The sequence below is a fragment of the Chaetomium strumarium genome, assembly GCF_033439665.1.
Source record: "Chaetomium strumarium strain CBS 333.67 chromosome Unknown B0T15scaffold_2, whole genome shotgun sequence".
NCBI lineage: Eukaryota > Fungi > Ascomycota > Sordariomycetes > Sordariales > Chaetomiaceae > Chaetomium > Chaetomium strumarium.
Genome location: NW_026944430.1, coordinates 975901 through 996578, shown reverse-complemented (window position 1 = coordinate 996578; position 20678 = coordinate 975901). Strand labels below are relative to the sequence as shown.

The window sequence follows — 20678 nt, the reverse complement described above, 5'->3', positions numbered from 1 at the left end:
TGTTGCTGTGACCCTGTGTCTGTGCGAGTTAGTATTGTACATGGTGATTTGGTTCAGTGAAGGGAAGCTAAATTGGTTCACGCAACGATCTGTCGGCAATCGATTAACTCTTCTGTCACATGGACTGAGTGGGAACGAGTGCCTTCATCTGCTGGATTGATAGCATAATTCAGGTCATCTTGCTCACAAGATGTACTTATATTTCTTTGCACGGGGTAGGACTTAGAAGAAAACTGAAATCACCTGTATTTCTGGGGTTTCATAGTTGCCACTCTTCCACAATGATAATGCGTGTTGATGCCTCCATTCAAAGACTTGGCGCATCGGGATCGTTATGCACTCTACCATCACTCCATATTATCTATCCGTATTCCTAAACAGAACCTCATCCAGACGCCACGCATGCCCTTCCAGAAACCTAAACCCAGCGTGCCGCTCTTTGCTGAAGGATTCTATACCAAAAGTCAACTTCCCATTCACTTAGCGCTCTCTACCATGCAACACGCTCCCTCCAGCCCCTGGGCCTTGAATCTTTCTTAACGGGTTTCACCACCCGCCCCACCCATCATCTTCATCAGTCTCCTTCGGCTTCAGCTCAATCTTCTTCTTAGCAGGCGCCGCCGTCACCTTCGGCCTCGCGACCGCACCGCTGCTATTCGTCTTCTTTGGACCAGCAGGACCAGACCCCTGAGTCCCGGCACCTGAAGAAGAAGACTTAGCCAACCCTTTGGGCAGCGCCTTGCCACAGCTCTTCTTCTGCGCTTGCGCAGCCAACCAGCCGGCAAAATCGGGCTCGGAGCCATCGTCGAATGGTGTTGCGCTCGCCGTTGTTGTTTTCTTTGGTATTGATGTTGTCGATGACGAGGATGAGGGTCGTAGTGGCAATCTTGAAGACTTGTCGCTGTTGCTTTCTGCGGCGGCGAAGACAGTCTCTCCCGGGGAGTTGTTGTTGTTGTTGTTCTCGTCGTCTACCATATCGTCCATGTCACCCCATGCGTCCACGGCGTCGTCTTCGTTGTCTGCAGACGCGGACTCGTCTTGGAAGAAGGAATCCCTACCCAGGGAAGAGGCTGAGGGCGGCGGAGATTTGAGAGCTTGGCGGTGCAGCGCAGAGGCGGAGGAGGTGGATGGGGTTTGGGACACTGCAGCGGGGTGTTTGGGCGGTGGTGCAGCGGATCCGTTGACGGGGGTAGAAGATGGTTGGATCTCCCCTGCTGCAGCGGAGAGCTTGTTGGTGAAGGAGGAGATGGCCCAGCCTGCCCAGGAAGATGCAGAGGATTCGGCTGGTTGTGGCGTGCTCATCCTAGGCCCCCCAGCAACAGCGATGCCTTCTGGTGCGAGCGTGGTGTCGGGCATGCTGGCTGCCGCTTTCTTGATCTTGGCTAGGTAGACGTCGACGGTCTTGCTTGCTTGGTCGCGGACGAGCTTCTCCTTGTCTATCAGGGAGGGGCAAACCGCTGGGAGAATGCGAACCGCGCAGTCCTCCTCCGAGAAGTATTCTGATGTTGCGCCGAACGCCAGGAGCGCTGCATTCCTAGCATGGACGAAGGGATCCCGGAGTGATCGAGTAAAGGCAGCTATCAGGACCTTGGGTCTCGAAGAGGACCCAAGGTGCTTGGCGATCTTGCCAAGACAGATAGTTGTGTTAGTGCGGATGCCTGGCTGCTCATCGTTGGCGGTTTTGGCCAGATATCTCAACAATTCGCCATTGATGGTCCGATCTGAGAGCTTCGGGACAAAGGTAAGGACAGACTTCAACGTCTGTTCTCTTACGACCGGCGCAACATCCGTAAACCCGGTTACCTAGCCTACGTAAGTATATGCCTTTCATCAAGCCTGCCGGGGAGGGCTCTGAACTTACTATTTGAGGAAAGATTTTGTCGTTTACCACTTTCTGGGACAGACGATCAATCATACGCGGCAGATTGTCTAACAAGCACACCCTGATCGCCCTGTCTGGATTGCTAAACAGCCGAATCAAAGCCGGAGTGACCTTGGCATCGAAGTCCTCATCCGACAGCTTCGTGGCAATCTTCATGACAAGTCCAAAGGCCTTGGGGCCGCCGTTGCCGAATTCTACCGATTTCAACAGCTCAGGCAAGACTTTCATCTTGAAGAATTCCTCAGGAAAGTCATCTGTAAGCTGCTCCAAATCACTGAGCGGGTCAGCACAGAGCGATGCAGGGGGAACGGAAAATCAAACACTTACTCTAGGAAGGCTTCCCGTTCCTCCTCCGTCTTGACGCCCAGGTTCTCGATCCCGTCGGTTAGTTTGATTAGAGGGGTATCAAAAAAGGCGCCATTCCGGCGGCCCTGTTCCAGGAAGTGCGCCACGCTGAGCCGCGCCTTGGGGTTGGCGTTCGTAAGGCGCTTGTAGCTGGAGTGCATGCTCGGTGGGATGTTCTTGGTAAGTCCCGCCTGGTCTCCGCCATTGAAACTGCCGTTGAAGACCTCAAAGATCAGGGCGCCAAATCCATAAGCATCAACAGCAGAGTGAGGGCTGCCCTTGAGCGCATCCCAGCCTGACGTTGCTAGTTCAGGCGGGGTGTACCTTCCCGAGTCCGGCACGAGGCTGCTATAAGTCTGGTCCTAGGTTAGACGCTACGTGTGAGAATCGCGATCGCGGTGGAATACGCACGTAAATCACGGCCTCGTCGTCTTTGACATTGCTAAGCACCTCAAAGCCGCCAAGCTTCCACTCGCCGCTCTCAGTTGTGTAGACTGACGCAACCTTCAAGCTGCCGTGGACCGATGATGCCTCATCATTGATAAACTTGACTGTCCTCTGCGCTCCGCGTCAGTTTGTGTTGTCAGACAGAGCTCGCAGTGTGCCGCCGAGGCCTCCGTGACACGCACCGCAATGCTATATAGACCCCATTTTGCCGTCTCCGGGCTTAGGCTCTTCCGTTTAACGTGCCACCGAAGAGGTACCACGCGCTCTGTGGCAATGTAGATGTACGAATCCGACTTCCCGCAGAGATGTCAGCCTCGGTCGCCATTTCAATCGTCGAGCAGGTGTCGTACCTCGGCCGTGTCTAGCACCTTGATGACTCCGGGGTGCCGCAGCGTTCGTAGCTTCTTCAGCGCGTTCTTAGCTAGGGGCAGGGCGGAGCGGTTGGCGGAGATGTCGAACGAAAAGATGCTGCAGTTCGAGCCGTCTTCCTGCAGCACAGGGTTAGTGAGACGGCTTCGGCTAGCGTCTGGCGGGGAAACAGCCGGTCGTAAGGACATACTCGCCGTGTGCCATTGTAGAGTGTCCAAATGGAGGGGTCGAGGTCGACCTTGTCGCCGAAGCTGTATGGGAACGATGGGCCCTTCGCTATTGCCGAGGCGACGGCCGACTTGAGGAAGTCCATGGCGCGCAGAGGAATCAGGGGGACTGCGCGGAAGCCTGTGTCGACGTCGTGGATCGGACAATACGTGGTCGCCGTGGGGCGCTGTGTAAAAGGAGGCTATCGCAACTCGCAAGGTGTTATCGCGAATGCCCAGCTTGGCGCGCTAATCCGATTCGGTGGACGAGACTCGAGAGAGACAGCGCCCCACCCGACTTTAATTTGCCAGCGTTCACTCTTCCCCACGCTTTTCCCTCGTTATTTCAAATACACATGCTTCTTGCAAACCTATCGCGAGTTGTCGCAACGCCCGTCGTGCTATTCTGTGGCACGTTCAGAGCCATACCAACGGCTGCTGACTCGGGTCTACAGAGAGCCGCAGTTTTCCACGGCCGCGACGGCTACCACGTGGCTGATCCGGGTTATACTCCCATGACATAGCTTCGCCGCGCCCGCTAGTCGAATGGTCGCGAACGGCGAGAGAAGCGCGGCTGTAGCGGGCGAGCTCGCGCTACGACAGCGCTGGTCATTCGATTGCCAAGCCGTACTCTCGATTACTCAGGTAAGCACCTCTTCACTGTCTCTCTTTTTGCTTCGTCCGGCGTTTTGGTGTCAGTGATGAGCGAACTGGTAAAAGGTCAGACGGCCAAGTGCTCTTCTGGTTTTGTGTTTCTGAGTGACACGGCTATTGCGCCTCGGCGCGTCCGGCTGCCTGTCTCCGCTACCGCACGCTGCCTCAAGACAGCTGGCAGTATGGGGCCGCGGTGGCCGGATATATCAAAACAACGTCAGAGATCTCGGTCGATGATGCTGCCACTTCCCGGAGTCTGGTTTTCATTGATTTCACAAGACTGGGCCCAAAGGCTGTGGTAGACACTAGGCACCCACCGGGCTAGCATTGGAGGGCTCGGCTCTCCCCAACGCCTGCCCCGAATACCTAGTCCGCCCGTCACTCCAGAACCACGAAGCCGCTGCAGCTGTGCCGGGTGATGACTCTCTATAAACTGAAAAGACCTGAGACACCTCCTCCTATTTGATTTTGGACGTGTTTTGAAAACTCGCCTGCTCAATCTCGTAGGCAGAGTGGCGCTAACCCTTGTTTCACAATCATCACAGGACGCCCTCCGAGGCTGAGCAGGACGAAAAATGGCGCGCCGTTGTAGACGTTGCAAAGGAGAAGAGTCAATTGACAAACCACTCTTCGGATGTGTCCGCTGCCGAAGATATTACCATTCTGCATGTCACCGACCCCATCCGAGTGCGCCCGCGTAGGTCGTCTTTCTCTTCCATTCCTATCTTGCCAGTCTCCACAATCCTCTCAACCCCATTACATCAACTCCAGCCAATGGAAAAGTCCTACAGAGTCCGAGCGGTCCAGCTGGGCCCCACTCGTAGCCTATTTTCCTCGTCCCAGGGCAGCCGTGTTTCCTCTCCGGCCTCGCGCTTACCTTGCCTTGCCCTCCTCCTGCTACAGCACACTATTCTTATTATATAGTATTGACTACGCGATATTCAATCGATCATTTTTGGACGTATTTCTAGCCAAGAATAGTAGCTAACGGAGCCCACAGCACCAACTGGGTGTGCAAGCGCTGTCTTGCCGACCAGGGCCTGGGGAAGCGCCGCTGCTACCATGACAATTCGTTCTTGTCGTCGCGGGCCGCCTCTCCCAGCTCCGCAGCAGCATCATTATCGAGCCGTGACAGGTCCCGCGGCACCAGCATGGCTACGTCTAGCGCCACAGATACAGCCACAAGTTTCTCATCATCATTTGTAAGCCAGCAGAAGGACTCAGCCGCGCCGATCATTAACTGCCCGGTCCCCGGGTGCTCGGCCAAAATAGACGCTAAGCGTCAAGTCATCTGTGAAGCGCATCTGCGGTCTATGTCAACCGCTGACCGGAGTCGCGATGCTTCTCAAGAAGTTGGCTCACGCACGGCGGGGCCGCCGGGCACCTCCAGCTTGGCGCGCCCACCTATGCCATCCACAAGCCCAAACCCGAGGAAGCTGCTGCAGGAGACCGACAAAGATCGGCCAATGATCCTGCGGCGGAAGACCGCTGGCAACCTACCGCAATTCATTCCTCAACAGCCAACTCCCGGACTAGCTTCTCGCAGCGGCCCAACTCTCACACCACCCTCACCTCAACCCTTGGCGCCCCCTCCACCTGTTCACTCACCACCCGCTAGTCCTGCTCAGTCACGGAATGGTGAGCCTGCGTGGAAACGGCAAAGATTATCGCCGTCCCTAGAGCACTCGCCGAAAGGCAGAGTGAATGGGATCTCGTCCAGGCCGCCGAGTGCAGAGTCTGGCCAGGGGGGCAAGTCGGTAGACTCAGGGAGCCCGCAGCTCGGCCGCCGTCCTTCTAATGTCTCGCCTCAGCGTATGAAGGACGTCAAAACTAACTCGAAGCCGAATGTCAAGCATCCCGTGAGGAGAATACCGCTGCAGCTATCCAATCTTAGGTTTATTGATAGCGTCGAGGAGTCTACCTCCGGGGTCCTTTCGGAGCAGTCAAGCTCTGGTCTGAACGGTTGGCCGAGAAATGTCTCACCATGGAGTGACGGCGAGTCGGTCTTTGCCCTTAGGGAAGGGTTAAGGGGCTCCTGGACGGAAAACATGGGCTTTCCAACCCCGACCGTAGCCCAGGTTGACGCCACAGACACACCGCGTGAGGTGCAAAGGACCTCTGATTTATCGAACGGGTATAGCCACAAGGCACCGCCTCCTTGGGAGACACCGGATGGACGGACCAGTGCTCAAGGGCTGCTCCTCGCCAAGGGCAGCGTGGTCTCAAAGCAGCCAAAACCATGCCCTCAAACAGAACAGACTCCTGTTCTACCGGCCCCTATCGCAAAATCCAAGCGGCCCGTAATACCACCACCGAAGAAGATTGACCCAGCTCATTTTGACGCACTCGTTTACTCCCAACCAGGCGCCTCAACGCCGCCACCGGGCGTAGAACTCGCCACCATTGGGCCCGCAGAGCCCCCGAAGTCCAACCATGTGAAAAAGGACAGCATAAAAGACGAGCCACTCTATCTTGACATTGACCCGCGGATTCACTGGCCTCAACGCCATTCCGCGGCGTGGCATGCCGCAAAACAGCGGGAGATTCGCGCCCGCGGGAATAAAAAGGCGAACTTTGGGCGCGCGGCAGAAAGTCTGCGGAGGCAGCGGCAGGAAATGGTGAAACGGGGCGTGACCTTCGAGGATACGTTACCGGACAAGATCCTGGAAAACCCCGCGTGGGTGAAGGTTTTGAGGAAGCTAAACGGTTTACCGCCGGCTCCGGAAGAAGAGAGCAGTAACTCTGGCGGGACCGGAAGCGCCGATACCAATGGAGTGGAGGGGCACGGCCAGGAGCAGGGGCTTGAGCAGGGACACCAGAAGAAGGGGAGGAAACAAGGTAGGATAACGGGCAAGAAGGTTGGTCCGGGCCGGGTAGTGGTTACCGGGCTGAACGGGTTGGAGTTGAAGAAGCGTCTCGGGGACGGACTGGCGCTGAAGAAACGCCTTGGGGGAAGGAGTACCTAACCAACGAGTCATACTGACAAAAAGCGACGACGTCGGTGAGGTCACGAGGGAGTGAATAACTTACTTAGCTTGGAACGACGACGTTGCAGCGGCGAGGAGCAGAGGACTCTGGTCTGTGGATCTTGGAATATAACATTTTGCAAGGTATTATTGCTGGCTGCTCATTGCTGCCGATGTATGTATACAACAGTTTTGGAGGCAGGGGGCGGGGGAAGGGAACTTGGAAGGGGGCCATGGGACCGGGTTGCATTGTGAAGGCGCACCGCACCGTTTCTGCCAAAAGCGGATTTTTGCTTCTATAGTGCTTCTTCCTAGCTCATCCGGAATATCTATGAGCGTGGGGAAGAGTTGCTTATATTTTCTGGGATGTAGTCCCGAGAAAAGCCATTTCTTGTTGGTGTTGGGCTTGTGAGTTACATGTATGTAGCCTTGGTCGAGAGCCTAAAATAATCCCACCCGTGTACCGTGTACCTCAGCTTGTGCGACTGCCGCCGTGTCCGAGAGTGGCAGATGTGAAGCGTCCGGTGAAGGGGAAGGTGCAAGGAGGCAAATATGTCTACCTACCTTACCTACCTCTGAACGCTGATGCAACTGCCTGACCCCTACGGTACGGTGTATCTCCGCACTTGAGCGAAGGGGAGGAGTGAAGAAGCTGCAGCAGAACTGCTGAACACGAGTGAACCGGAAAGCAGAACGCGATTCGTCGTGATCGATATGCATGTATGCATACATCGAGCCGCAGCTGGACCCATGTAAGCACAAGTTGACTAAGGTAGGTAGGTAGGTACTGTGGTAAACAGAGACTATTGGGGATTAGGGAGAGCCAAGAGTCTGGTAAGGTGGTAGTTACCATGCCAATGTTGTTCTCGGAATTCAGTACAGTACTACAGCCTCATGAACATGATCTTTCTCTCTCGCACTACCACACCTATCACTAACGGCCTTCGCAATCTTCGCTCCATATTCCTCCGCGAGGGGGCCCGGATGGATATGATATGGCAGGGGACCTTCACTAAACTCGGGCCCACCCAACGCCGGATTCCAGATTCTCGGTTGGAGTCTCTCTAGATGGGTGATGACGATGGACAACTCGGATTCGATTTCCGTTCAAGTAGGATGCTGATTTGGAGATGATGTTACAATAAAAGAACCCTGCCGCCAACTTGTTCCCTGACGAAGCATCCAAGGTAGGTAGTTGGCGGGTTGTATCGAATCATATTCGGTAATGAAAATTCAAAACGGTATGGATTTCCATTAAAATGGGAGAGCTAGTATTAGCAGTCACAGTGGTCACCTAACACAGATTGAGCCTCCCATATCCATAGTCGACGAGACATCACCTCCTGAATTGTCAGTCATACATCCGATTCCTACGTCGAGACAATCACTTCCAGCAGGGATCAGATCCATGAGGAAGTTGTGGTTGATGGTCAAGTATCCTGCAAAAGAAAACTACCTACTACCACATGGCTCTAGCAGAGCTAAAGACTCACAAGTCAGCGGTCATGTACCTACCTCCATGGACTCATACCCCGTCTCTAGGGTTCGACCTAAGGCAGGTAGGTAATACCTGGACTGACATGCCAGGCGCTGTATGCTTACGGTATTTTGGATTTGATACTACACAGTGGTCACACGGTACACCACCTTCCACCTGCACCCTAGTAGGAAGATTTGGCATGTCAAGCTACCCGGGGCGAATCCATGGCATCATCGTAACCCGTCCCAGAGTCCAAGACGAAGCGCTGTCCTGTTACTCCTGTCAATATCCTCTTCCGCATCTCTTGTGACAGGTGAAAGAGGTAAGTAAGGTTACTGATTTTCTCCGTGACTCCGCGAGCGCGTGTCGAAGATGTAGAAAAGGGCCATGCTGGTAAGGTAGGTAGGTAGCGAGCCACCCTGGGTTGGTCTAGCTTTGCTCAGATAACGGGAACTAGAAATCATGACATAGTACCGTATTTGTAGTAGAAGCGTAACTTTATTCGAAAAGCGTCGCCAGATACACCACCTTCTCCGACGCGTTTCTGCTCATGTTAATGCTACTTCGGTTAATCTACTGCGTCTGGGACTAGCGAACTGTGAAGTTTATGAGACAGGTATAAAGTTCATTAACGTGAAGCAAACGATCCTCTTAGCGATGGGCTAATACTAAGCCCGGTAGCGCCTACGAAGATTTCGAGGTAGGGAGCATTGATGCCAGACTTCATTGAGAACGCCATAGCTGCTGACAAGGCTGTGTAGCAAGGGTCCGTAGAAAATGAATACCAACACACGTGGATTAACAGTAAAAGTTGTCATGTTCGGCTAGAAAAGCTACTAGTAGATTTATCCCCAAGTCAGACTTGTCAGGGTGTGATTACCGAATGTAAATGTGGCCACCGTCGCGGTGGAAACCAAGTAGCGTTTAGCTACCAGGTAGGATCGTCTGTTTACTCGCTGCCATCTCTCCTCCAAAATGGCGATCATGGATTTTCGTCTCCTTTAAGTTGCTGTGACTTACTCAGCTCATAGACGGCCCACCCAATCACCTGGTAGGGTCGATCTTGGCACTGGCATCGGGCGACATTTGTTACCTACCTAGGGACCTACCTACCTTACGCAAACTTGCAGAACGGAGTAACGGTCGAGTCAATCACTGACGGCCTGAAATGCAGTTAGATTGACTACCTTGCCTAAGTAAGGTAATTATAACGCATGGTCAATGGACACCTCCGAGGGGTAAGATGGGGGTGAAGTGAGCGAGTACTGTATGCATGTACAGCACACGAGGTACTTGTATCACCTACATTACCTTAGGTGAGGTCTGTGTATAACATAGGTAGTACTAGTAGAGGCAGATTGACACAATGTAGACTCCGAGTCATTACAGCAGCGGCGAGCTGAAGCCCTTGTCTTATTTTATTCCACTATGTACCAATCCCTTCCCATGGCAGCACCAACACTTAGTGGGTAACGGGTATACGGCATTGATCCTTCCTACCTACCCTAGCACAAACACACCTTAGTATCTCCATCCCTTGCGTACCTAGGTAGGTACGGATAGGTATCTTAAGTTTTCTTTTCAACCCCCTCTAGCGAGCAGGTTCAGCGCGCTCCCGGCCAGAATAAACCTCGCCTGGTCCGCGCTAACGGCATGCTTGACGGGGATGAGCACCTCCTCGCCCGTCGCCCGCCTCTTGACCTTCAGCTTCACCTCGCCCCGGGCCCCGTTCCGCAACATGTCGTACAGCCCGACCGTCTCGACCTCGTCGCCGGCCCCGATGCGGTCGTAATCCCCCTGGTCCGCAAACGTGAGCGGCACGACCCCCTGCTTCTTGAGGTTGGTCTCGTGGATGCGCGCGAAGCTCTTGCACACAATGATCCTGGCGCCGAGGTAGCGCGGTTGCAGCGCGGCGTGCTCGCGCGCCGAGCCTTCGCCGTAGTTGTGCTCGGCGACGACCAGCCATGGCTGGCCCAGCTCCTTCCAGCGGCGCGCGAGCTCGGGGATGGTGAACTTCTTCTTCTCCTCCTCGCCGCTGCTTCCGCCGCCGGCATAGTCGTACGCGGCGTTGACCTCGCCCGTCTCGGCGTTGACGGCCGTGTTGAGCGTGTTGGCGCTGATGTTGGGCAGGTGGCCCTTGTACTTGAGCCAGGGCCCCGCGGCCGAGATGGTGTCGGTCGTGCACTTCCCGGACACCTTGACCAGCACCCGCAGGCCGGTCAGGTCCGATTCGGGGAAGGGGTCGAACGGCTCGAGCAGGGCGAGGCGTTCGGACGCGGGCGAGATGGCGACCCGCACCGAAGGGTCGGGCGGCTGGGAGGCGACCGAGAAGACTTCCTTGCCTTGCTCGAAGGGCGTCTGCGGGCCCTCGAGCCCGCGCGGCGCGGGGAAGCGGAACTCCTTGCCGTCCGGGGTCGGGATCACATCGGTCATGGGGTTGAAGGTGGTGGAGCCCGCGTAGGCCATGGCGGTGACGACCTCGGGCGAGGCGAGGAAGTTCATGGTTTCCAGGTTGCCGTCGTTGCGGCCGCGGAAGTTGCGGTTGTAAGACGTCAGGATGGCGTTCGGCGTGCCCTTCTGCACGCCGTCGTGGCGCTTCCACTGGCCGATGCACGGGCCGCAGGCGTTGGAGAGCACGATGCCGCCGGCCTTGGTGAAGGTCTCGAGCGTCCCGTCTCTCTCGAGCGTCGCGCGGATCTGCTCGCTGCCGGGCGTGATGTAAAAATCCGCCCTGGGCTTCAGGCCGGCCTTCTCAGCCTCCCGCACGATGCTCTCGACGCGGGTCATGTCCTCGTACGAGCTGTTCGTGCAGCTGCCGATGAGGCCTGCGGAGAGCTTCTCCGGCCATTGCTGCTCCCGCACTGTCTTCTTGAACTGGGACAGCGGCGTGGCAAGATCTGGTGTGAACGGACCGTTGATGTGCGGTTCGAGCTTCGAGAGGTCAATCTCGATCAGCTCGTCGTACTGCGCACCCTCGTCGGCCCCGAACTTGAAGAAGGCATCGTCGGCGGCGCCAGCGCCCGGGAAGTTCTGGAAGAGCGCCGCGTTTCTGGCGGCCTGCTCCCTCCGCGTCGCCTTCAAGTACCGGCTGGAGGCTTCGGTGTAAGGGAAGATGGATGTGGTGGCGCCAATCTCAGCGCCCATGTTGCAAGCCGTGGCCATGCCTGTCAGGCTCAGCGTCTCGACGCCAGGGCCGAAGTACTCGACGATGTAACCGGTCCCGCCGCGGACGGTGAGAAGCCCGGCAAGGTGTAGAATGAGATCCTTAGGGGCCACCCAGTCGTTCAGCTTGCCCGTCAGCCTGACACCCAGAATCTTGGGCGCCTTCAGCTCCCAGGGAGCGCCGACAAGCGCCTCCACGGCATCTGCCCCCCCCACCCCGATTGTGATGGTGCACATCCCGCCGGCATTGGGCGAGTGACTGTCCGTGCCCAGCATCATCAGGCCCGGCAGCGCGTAGTTCTCCAGCACCGTTTGGTGGATGATGCCCGCACCGGGGGGCCAGAAGTCGATGCCGTATTTCTTGGCCGCGGACTCGAGGAAGTCAAAGACCTCCCGGTTCGTCTGGATCCCCGCCGACAGGTCGTCGTCAGCACCGCGCTCGCCCACGATCAGGTGGTCGCAGTGGATGCTGGCCGGGATGGCGGTCTGCGGCAGGTTGCAGGACATGAACTGCAGGAGCGCCATCTGCGCCGAGGCGTCCTGCATGTTTACGCGGTCGGGCCGCAGCTTGAGGTTGGCCTTGCCGCGGATGTCGCGCCCATCGTTCGTGTTGGAGAGCAGCGACTCCTCGACGTTGTCCAGGTGGCTGTACAGGATCTTCTCGGCCAACGTTAGCCGCTGCGCGCCCAGCACCCGGCGGACCTCCGAGTACTTGTTGTAGAGCTTCTCGTACGTCGGGGGCAGCAGCGGCCCGTTCGAGTATGGTCGCGTGATGGCGATTCGGCGGAGCTGCTGCGCTCGGAAGGCCCTCTTGCGTGTCTCGTTAGTGAACTGCTGGAAACCGTTTGGCCTGAACACCAATACACACCTTCAGGGCAGCGCCCGACCGGCCGGCGAGATCAATTGGCCTCATGTTTGAGTGGCCCGGTGAGTCTGCTGGCGGGGTTCACTGAAGAGGGAAAGAAAAATTAAGGACTTTGCGCCATTCGTCAGACTGTCAAGGGTCCGATCGCGGAACCGAGAATCCGGGGAACCGGGGGCGGGCGATCAAGGAAGGCTTGGCATCATGCTAAGATCTTAAACCTATCACAGCCGGACCAATTCAAATCAGCTCCTGGTATTGAACTTTTCAACTTCTCTCCGCAAATTGCAATGCAAACGACGCCCCCCAAAAGCCATCCTCTTGCCGGGAAAGTGGGACACGGATCGGGTGGAACGTACGGCAAGCCGGTCAGCTTATGCTTCACTGCACTGAGGGGTTATGTGTATCCGTACTCGGTACCTGTATGCTATATACTATAGTATGAATAGTAGGTACATTGGTCATCGCAAGGCAAAGGATGACCTAGTGCGCAATTCATGTGACGGGATCCCAGCTTTGGATAGACTGGGGATATATCCACCCAGCAAGTCGTCGTTGTCTCCTCAATTCCTATGCGTCCGAGCAAGAGACTCGCCATAAACATTCAATCCAGCTGCCCGTGAGATAGACATATATCCCCGCAGGTCCCGTTCCATAAAAGGAGCCCACAGTAGTAGAACCTTGGGGCCTTTCCCCATCCCATGCAACGCCTACAAGCAAGCCTGTACCATTGTATCCCGCCAGAAAAGCCGAGCGAGGATGAGGTAATGAAAAGCCCAGAAGCAATGAGCGCAACTCAATCCGGAGCGGTTCGATCCCGCGCACATAAGCCACATCTGATCCGCACACTCCCTTCCTAACCAATCCACCTCCCTCATCTAAACCGACCCTTCGTCGTAAATGAACTCATCCTACGAAGTCCGCAGTCTCTTCGCATCCGGCTCAGACGGATTTCCTCCCGCAGCCCCCACCCCAGGGAACGGGTTATTCGAGACGTCCTCCAGCGGCACCCTCGCCACGCCACCACCGTTGTGTCCAGGACCAGAAGAATCAACAGCTGCAGGCCTCTTGACAGTCAGCGGCCGGAACTGCCCGCGGTTCCCGACCGGACTGGACGAGATAGGAGGCGCGCCGATCCGTCTTGTCTGGTCCAGCTGTGGGTTCACAACATTCCCTGGTCCCGGTCCCGGTCCCGGTCTCCCATTCTGCACGACTGGCCGACTAGGACCGGAGCCGGCAGCTGCGGCGGGTTGTTGTTGTTGTTGTTGTTGTTGTTTTGGTTGTTGTTGTCCGCCCATGGCACCTGGTTTGATTGGCGCGGCAGTCGCGCTGATGTCCGGGTCATTCACGTCATCGGCGATACTTATCCTCGGTGGGACGTGCTGGCCGCTCTTGGTCACCGGTCTGCTCGTCCTGCGGTCTACGCCTGGCGTCCGGCGGATGGACGGGCTTTCGTAGTGAGGGTTAAAAGCTTGGTCTGCTTTGGGGGCTATCGTGCCATGGACCAGGATGTCTTCCGGGATCTGTTTCACGGCTCGGGCGGAAAAGAAGTCGCCAGGTTCTTTCGTAGGTGCCGCGCTGTTGTTTCCAGCGGCTTGTGGAGGTACCTTGTGAGCTTGAGCGTTCTGATTCTGGTTCTGGTTCTGATTCTGATTCTGGTTGGCACTATTGGACTGAGCCGCTGGCCTGTTTTGGTTGAATTGCTGCGGAGGCCGTGGACCCTGAGGAGGACCACGGTTCTGTGCCCCGGGGAAGTTGTTGGAGTTGGGCCGCGGTGGTTGCTGGACTGGCGTCTGTGGCGCCTGTCGAGGAGGGTTGCTGCCTGCTGAAACTGACCTCGCTAACTGTCTTGCTGGGGGCTGCATAGACTTGTTTCCGGCATTGCCAGCTTGGTTACGGCTACTGTTCGACGCACTGGACTGATTTGAGTATGTCTCACTCGAGTTAGGTAGGAGAACCTCGTCTGGATGGCCCTCATCAGAAATGTTGAAGTCTGCCTCGTCCAGCTCTAAGAAGGAGTGTTAGCCGAGTATCAGAAATCAGTCGTTGTCTTGATCAACCGTTACCTCCCAGGAAATCCTCGAATGATTCTGCACTTGGCACTGTCTCCGATATTAGCCTGAGCCCTCCCCCAGAGACATCTTGCACGGGCTTACACTGCGGCGGCGCCTGCTGCGGCGCACTCGTCTGCTCCTTGGACACCTGATTCACCACCGGATCCGTCTTGACAACGAAATCGGGATGCCGATGTAAACCGCTCTCATCAAACTTTACTGGCGCGGCCTTCATCTTGGTGACCTTTGCCAGGTATGCCTTGTCGTAGATGCAGTTGCCGAGCACATTTCCAAACTGCCTCAGCGCCCGCTTCAGCGCGTCTGTGGTTGCTTCTTTCTTCGCTTTCTCGTATGCAGCCGCCTTCCCCCTGCCGTTCTCAATGTGGCCATACCCGATGTCCTCATGGTATGTGCCGTCGCGCAGCGTGACCCGGACGATGACGGATAGGCCGATGTTGACCTTGAACGTGTTCGGCTCCACATCGCAATAGTCCAGCTGGAGGTTTACGATGCTCGATGACCATCCGTTGAAGCCAAACACTTCATTGGCAAGCGCAATGCACTTCTCGGCGCCGATGTAGTAGACCTTTTGGCCATTGTGGCCAGGGCGTGATGAGAGGTACTCCGGGCCGAGCTGCTTCTCGAGTCGGCTCTGGAGTGTGGCAATCTCCTGGGCAGTGTACTCGGATATGCGCTGCTTGGGTTCCTCAAAGGGGTTGGGAATGCTAGTGTGCTGGTCGCCGGGGCTGCGTTGCGCGTTGTCAGTATCAAGCTATCAACTCGAGGTGAGGACCTGGTTCGCGCATTGATGTCACGCGCGCGATAGTGACGAACATACGCAGGCATTTCGGCGACGTGATGAGAGGCGCTCTCTCATAGAACGGAGGGCAGCGGTGACAGAAAATTCAATAGCTTCAAATCCCAGCCTCTCGTCGGTCTGGGCGCTCCTTGGGCTTCTGCCTGGGCTACGACAAGATGCCTTGTGTCAATACGCTACATCAGGGTATGTAAGGTACCGAACCGTGTCGGGCAACGCGCAGGTGGAAGCTGCCATACGCGCTGTGGGGCTCATCCCGGACAGGCTGTCACGTGAGTGATTGCGTCAACCTCGGAACAATTACTGTGTAAATCACTGAAGAATCATGCAAGTAATCCACAGGTTGAACCAAAGTAAAGATTCAACCGCCGTTTTCTCAGATAAATATTGGGTATGTCTCGGTGAAGGCAAGAAAACGGGAATGGTGCTTGAATATGCTGCCAATGGACCCCCACCCTGAGTTGGAAGTTGCAGATCGTTCATGTCACTTGCAAGTTGCAACTTCAAGTCCTTAACGCATGACAAGCGGGCCCAACTGAAGGTCGAGGGACCAGTTGTTCTTACTTTCGCTCACCTACCTATTTTCTTCCATGCCGTGGACTTGAAGAGCGGCCGGGAATAGCTGCAGCTCCGCCTAGAACTCGCGCTACGCAAACTGAAGAGATGCCAGAATCGTGCCCACTCGCTGGATAACGGAATTGGAACAACTCAACCCAGAGACCGGGAGGGCCCCTTGTGTCGGACGTCGGCCGCATGTGTAACAGGTAGCTGGTGCGCCAATGGACTCTAATCCAGGGTTCCATGTGAGCACCGAGACGGCAATGAGAGAATAAAGCGATACCAAGAACACACGTCGTCGCGGCGTTTAAGTTCGACAGGGATCGCCTCCAAGAGCACCCAGCAACGTTGTTATACGCGCATCAAGAGACCCCATACACACAACATACAAAACCCAGACGCTTGGCCTCCCCATCCCGCCCGACCGAGCCCTTCGTATAGGAGGGAACATGATGACGCCATCTGGAGTGCGAATACATAGGAAATGGTAACGATGGATATCCGAGGTAAGAGAGAAGATACAAACGCCTTTAGGCAAATACCCCCAACTCCCCAGGTGTGCCCCGTTCGCTGCATGAACTGTGTTGGCTCGTTGTGGGGCTTCTCGTCGAAGAGAAAACCATTTGGACCGCTATCGACCAGTAGATAAGATGAAGTGGGCGTTCCTGTCCATGGCGGCTCTATCTCTGCCACGGACCGACGCGTACAGGGGCGCCGTACGTGTTGTTCATGAGTTGATTGAGGATCGAGTTTGGGTCAGACAGCTTCGAGGTGGGCGGTGCGCTTGAGTTTGAGTTGCCGATCCATCCAACTTCGCTCGACATCACATTCATTGCCTGTTCCAGCTTTCCTCCCGACTGTTGATTATGCTTGGCCAATCGCTGGTCCCATCCACCCCTAAGCAAAATGATGCCCCCTCCTCTTTTAGCCGCCTCAGTGATAACCACAGCCCATGCACACGAGATTTCGTCATATGCATTGTCCTTATGGTGTCGGTGTGGTCGGGTCTCCCAGTCGGGCAAATCATGGATTAGTTTTGTCACAGCATCCAGATATTGTAATGAGACGCCTGCCTGTTGTTCGACGGGCGGAAGGAACTGCGGTGTGAAGTCCGAGATGGCATCGACAAGTGCGACAAGTGGTTGCTTGACTCGGAAATATATGTAGTCGGAACTCGACTGGCCGAAGGGAACGGCGGCTCGCAGCTTCTCCTGGTATTCGCCGAGTACCTGGAGCGCCGAAGCGACGGAAGGCCGCGGCGCACTTGTCACAACCTCCTGACCAATATCTGGGTGGCGCTCGCAGATTGTTTGTAGGACTGTTCGCAGCTGTGCGTTGTCCAGTGTCTCGAGGAGTCTTGGCAGCGATAAGGGCCGGCCCGACATGTCTCTGACCCCTCGCACTTTCTTCGATGGTCTTGCAAGCTGTCTAGAAGACGTCGCAGGCGAGCTTAGCGGTGAGACCGACATCTCTTCGTTTTCGTCATCCGCCTTTCGCTTCCTGGAAGCCATGGTGTACTGCGACGCTGCCGAAAGGTTAGTAAGCCTGGGCTGCCTGGCTGCTTACGAGCTCACACCGCGAAATAGCCGCCTTCTATTTCTCGTCATGCGCCGACGAGTCCGATAGCGCCTACCCAAGGTGTTGACACAAAGACTATGGAGGGCAAAACTCACCAGGGAATGGCGGTGGGAGTCGGGCCGTTTCGTACTTGAGGGCAAAGATCGGGGGATGCGGCGATAAAAGGACGTTCATTTTCAGACGCAAAGACCTCGGGCGAGTTGTCGACGGGCCGGCCTATGTGCATACAAATGTCAAGCCGCCAAATTGCCAATGTCGAGCACGAAATGGAAGGGTTGTTCCTGTGGAGGAGTTCTGGGAAAATGGGGGGTGCGGCGAAAGCAGCAACTTGCAAGGAACCATCCAGTGATTCCAGGCGACCAGGTTCCGGTGCTTGGCCAGTCATGTGTTGTTGTGGAAGAAGTTCGGTGAAGTGGAGCAGATGTGCTGTTGCTGGGTAGGTAGCTTTTCTAACCGAATTGGGTAGTTAGAGTACGTAATGATGACGCTCTAGCTGCAAATAGCAAACAGAGCTGCGTCGTCCTTTATTATTGTTAGTGTAGCTAGCAGCTCTCCCTCGCTTAGCTTTGTCCGGCAATGGTCGGGTGTGCGTTTGGGTATCAATTCGCCCCGCCACCCTTGTCCATTTGAACTTATGCAAAGTGGTTCCTTGGGCTTTGGTCGTGCCGCGTGGCCGAAGACGCCTTACCTAGGTACTCCGTCCTACTATTCAGTTACTACCTATGGAATCGAAGCTCATTCGAGCACAAGAGTTACCGGGTTGCCGAGGGCATTGCGAATGTGATAGGTGATCCCTTGCATAATGTTGCTTGGCCACCACAATGTCATGTACAGTAAAGTTAAGGTACAATACGTAAATCTGCCCGCTACTTATCACTGCCCTGGATGCTTGCCTCAGAGGTTGTCCACTGTTCGAAATACATGGCCTTTTTTATGGCATATACTGGTATTTTGGCCATCAATCCTGCTGTGTCGCGCAAAACTTCCGCCCATCCATACTTCGGCCTTCCCTATCCATGTTAAGTCTTGAATGACGGCTGGACTGGAACCGATTGCCCGTGAAGGGTAGGTGGTGTCCCATGAGACATGATCAGGTGGCGGGCTCCCTTTGTCAGGTCCTGAGTAGTGGGAGAGACACAGCAATAAGAGATCCCCTGTGAAAGGAGAAATAACAAGGAAAGGACCACCAGCGAATTCAAGAATCGAGGCCCTGCCAGATCAGGGAGCGAATACCTAGACAGGAGCTAAGGGTTAGGGGCACCCGTTCTCAAGCAGCTTGTTGAGTGTCAAGATGCGAGTAGTAGATTTGCTAGGACATTGCAGCTTGTCATAAAAACAACGCTCGAGGTCAATGGCTCACAAAGCTTTCAACTTGATAAGATGATCAAGGGGCAACAGTTCACAAACTCTCAGCTTGGTAACCTGTCGCAATGTTCAAAGTATCCGGGGTGATTTTGGCGGGGCAGCTGGAATAACCCCGCCAGGAGCTAAGGTTACCACGCTAACTGAACGCTAAAATTGGAACAATCGCTTATCACTTATCAAGCTAGGAGTTGGTGAAAAAAAATAGGGTACCTCGTAGATGCGTAGACATCGGATGCTTGGAATTCACGTCTGAAGCTTAGTCTCGCCATACCAGCGTCCATAATAAAGCTAGCTCAGAGACCATGGCAACAAAAACCCTGGAAGCAACCGCTCCCGAAGAGCAACAAACCGCCTCTTCCACCAAGAAGCGCAAGTCTGCTCTCACCGAAATCGAGGTCGATCTCTCGCTCCCGGAACCACCTTCCAAGAAGGCGCGCCGCGCCCTCAAGAAGGGCAAGACACTGCCCGCAAAGCCATCGTCAAGCGATGATGAGGACAACGAGAATACTGCCGCGGACGGCAAAGCTGAGGGAGGCAAGGACGGCAAGAAGAAAACGAAGAAGGAGCGCTCACCGTACGGCGTCTGGATCGGCAATCTCCCCTTCACTACCACCAAGGCCGACCTGCGCAAATGGCTGGTCGACAATTCGGGCGGATCCATTACCGAAGAGTCCATTACGCGCATACACATGCCGACGACGAAGAAGCCCGTGGTAGGAGCCGGGCCGAAGAAAACGGCATCCGAGAACAGGGGCTTCGCCTACGTCGACTTCGCATCGTTCGACGCCAACGTCGCAGCCATAGCGCTCTCCGAGACCGAACTTAACGGGCGCAAGCTGCTGATCAAAGACAGCAAGAGCTTCGAGGGTCGGCCGAAGAAGGAGGAGTCCGCAGCCGCAGCTGACGCGGCGGAGGCCAAGGCCGCGTCATCATTAGAGACCAAGGGCCCCTTCAGCGGCAGCACCAAGATATTCGTGGGCAACCTGTCGTTCAACACGACCGAGGACGACCTGCACGCACACTTTGAGAAGTGCGGCAAAATCCGGTGGGTCAAGGTGGCCACGTTCGAGGACTCCGGAAAATGCAAGGGATACGGCTGGGTCAACTTCGAGGAGCCCGAGGCAGCATCGTGGGCGGTGAAGGGGTTCGTCAAGGTGCGCGAGACGGTCGAGACGTTGGAGGATTTCATGGACGAAGACCAGAAGCCCGCAGAGACGGAGGCGGAGGCGGAGGGTGACGGCGACGCGGCCAACGACTCAGGGGAAGAAAAGGCGAAGGAAGAGTCTGATTCTGACTCCGACGCCGAGTCCAATTCCAACTCAGACCAAGAAGCAGAGAAGAAGCCAACGCAACCCAAACCCAAAAAGACCACCACTACCACCCCGAAGAAGGAGCCACCCCGAACCCGCACGCGCAAATGGTGGGTCAACCAGCTGCTAGGCCGCAACCTTAAGATCGAGCTGGCCGAGGATGACCAGACCCGCTACCACAAGCGGTTTGGCAAGGGCGCCAAGAAGCACCAGGAGCAACAGCAACAGTCCAGAACCAAGAGGGAGCAAGAGAACGGAGAGCAAGCCAGCGGCGCGGGGGGCGCGGGGGACAACAGCTACAAGAAGGAAAGGAAGAAGGAAGTCAAGAAAGAGGCCAACTACCAGACGGATATCAGCGTCGCTCGGCTGACGGGTGCGGCGGTTGCGCCGCAGGGCAAGAAGATTACTTTTGACTGAGTGTGAATACAGAGATACCCTAGCTTGTGGGTGGTGGCGAGCTGGGGTTGAAGCTCCCGTCGGTTCAGGGGGAAGGCATGTTGAAATTGCTGACTGGAAGTCCATGTCTGCCAACATATCATCGATATTTCACGGCTTACTACATCTGTAATGTGTGTGTGTTGCTGTTCGTCCCGGATACCCTGCCTGTAGCTACCATGAATACA

The 20678-nt window shown here is 55.7% G+C and overlaps 6 protein-coding genes across 6 annotated transcripts; 2 read left to right on the top strand and 4 right to left on the bottom strand.

Moving 5' to 3' along the window:
- Positions 1-258: 258 nt before the first annotated feature.
- Positions 259-3491, bottom strand: B0T15DRAFT_523186 (armadillo-type protein). Its single transcript, XM_062868674.1, has 7 exons — positions 3234-3491; positions 3025-3162; positions 2857-2967; positions 2639-2785; positions 2210-2583; positions 1862-2156; positions 259-1803 (listed from the first exon to the last, which is right to left on the bottom strand). Exons 1-7 carry the CDS (start codon positions 3354-3356, stop codon positions 547-549), a joined length of 2445 nt encoding a protein of 814 aa, XP_062723774.1. The 5' UTR covers positions 3357-3491; the 3' UTR covers positions 259-546.
- A 1137-nt stretch (positions 3492-4628) lies between these two features.
- Positions 4629-7090, top strand: B0T15DRAFT_523181 (uncharacterized protein). Its single transcript, XM_062868673.1, has one exon. The coding sequence runs from the start codon at positions 5055-5057 to the stop codon at positions 6867-6869; it is 1815 nt and encodes a 604-aa protein (XP_062723773.1). The 5' UTR covers positions 4629-5054; the 3' UTR covers positions 6870-7090.
- A 2397-nt stretch (positions 7091-9487) lies between these two features.
- B0T15DRAFT_428579 (aconitase family-domain-containing protein) lies at positions 9488-12469 on the bottom strand. Its single transcript, XM_062865690.1, has 2 exons — positions 12380-12469; positions 9488-12321 (listed from the first exon to the last, which is right to left on the bottom strand). Exons 1-2 carry the CDS (start codon positions 12422-12424, stop codon positions 9931-9933), a joined length of 2436 nt encoding a protein of 811 aa, XP_062723772.1. The 5' UTR covers positions 12425-12469; the 3' UTR covers positions 9488-9930.
- Positions 12470-13128: 659 nt separating this feature from the next.
- Positions 13129-15576, bottom strand: B0T15DRAFT_92731 (uncharacterized protein). The gene is made up of 4 exons (XM_062871465.1): positions 15266-15576; positions 14530-15173; positions 14440-14475; positions 13129-14381 (listed from the first exon to the last, which is right to left on the bottom strand). The coding sequence occupies exons 1-4, from the start codon at positions 15271-15273 to the stop codon at positions 13285-13287; spliced, it is 1785 nt and encodes a 594-aa protein (XP_062723771.1). The 5' UTR covers positions 15274-15576; the 3' UTR covers positions 13129-13284.
- An 890-nt stretch (positions 15577-16466) lies between these two features.
- B0T15DRAFT_92716 (Cut8 six-helix bundle-domain-containing protein) lies at positions 16467-17669 on the bottom strand. The gene is made up of 2 exons (XM_062871464.1): positions 17476-17669; positions 16467-17319 (listed from the first exon to the last, which is right to left on the bottom strand). Exon 2 carries the CDS (start codon positions 17311-17313, stop codon positions 16483-16485), a length of 831 nt encoding a protein of 276 aa, XP_062723770.1. The 5' UTR covers positions 17314-17319; positions 17476-17669; the 3' UTR covers positions 16467-16482.
- A 1263-nt stretch (positions 17670-18932) lies between these two features.
- B0T15DRAFT_92650 (uncharacterized protein) lies at positions 18933-20603 on the top strand. Its single transcript, XM_062871462.1, has one exon. The coding sequence runs from the start codon at positions 19048-19050 to the stop codon at positions 20470-20472; it is 1425 nt and encodes a 474-aa protein (XP_062723769.1). The 5' UTR covers positions 18933-19047; the 3' UTR covers positions 20473-20603.
- Positions 20604-20678: the final 75 nt, after the last annotated feature.

Bases quoted from the DNA above. Each gene is read 5' to 3' on its own strand.
- B0T15DRAFT_428579 (XM_062865690.1), bottom strand. From the start codon at position 12,424: ATGAGGCCAATTGATCTCGCCGGCCGGTCGGGCGCTGCCCTGAAG. The intron at 12,322-12,379 runs GTGTGTATTGGT...GAGACACGCAAG, and splicing joins GGTCGGGCGCTGCCCTGAAG to AGGGCCTTCCGAGCGCAGCA.
- B0T15DRAFT_92716 (XM_062871464.1), bottom strand. From the start codon at position 17,313: ATGGCTTCCAGGAAGCGAAAGGCGGATGACGAAAACGAAGAGATGTCG.
- B0T15DRAFT_523186 (XM_062868674.1), bottom strand. From the start codon at position 3,356: ATGGACTTCCTCAAGTCGGCCGTCGCCTCGGCAATAGCGAAGGGCCCA. The intron at 2,786-2,856 runs GTGCGTGTCACG...CGCGGAGCGCAG, and splicing joins GGGGTCTATATAGCATTGCG to AGGACAGTCAAGTTTATCAA. The intron at 1,804-1,861 runs GTAAGTTCAGAG...TACGTAGGCTAG, and splicing joins ACAAAATCTTTCCTCAAATA to GTAACCGGGTTTACGGATGT.
- B0T15DRAFT_523181 (XM_062868673.1), top strand. From the start codon at position 5,055: ATGGCTACGTCTAGCGCCACAGATACAGCCACAAGTTTCTCATCATCA.
- B0T15DRAFT_92650 (XM_062871462.1), top strand. From the start codon at position 19,048: ATGGCAACAAAAACCCTGGAAGCAACCGCTCCCGAAGAGCAACAAACC.
- B0T15DRAFT_92731 (XM_062871465.1), bottom strand. The intron at 14,476-14,529 runs GTAAGCCCGTGC...TATCGGAGACAG, and splicing joins GCAGCAGGCGCCGCCGCAGT to TGCCAAGTGCAGAATCATTC. The intron at 14,382-14,439 runs GTAACGGTTGAT...ACTCCTTCTTAG, and splicing joins ATTCGAGGATTTCCTGGGAG to AGCTGGACGAGGCAGACTTC.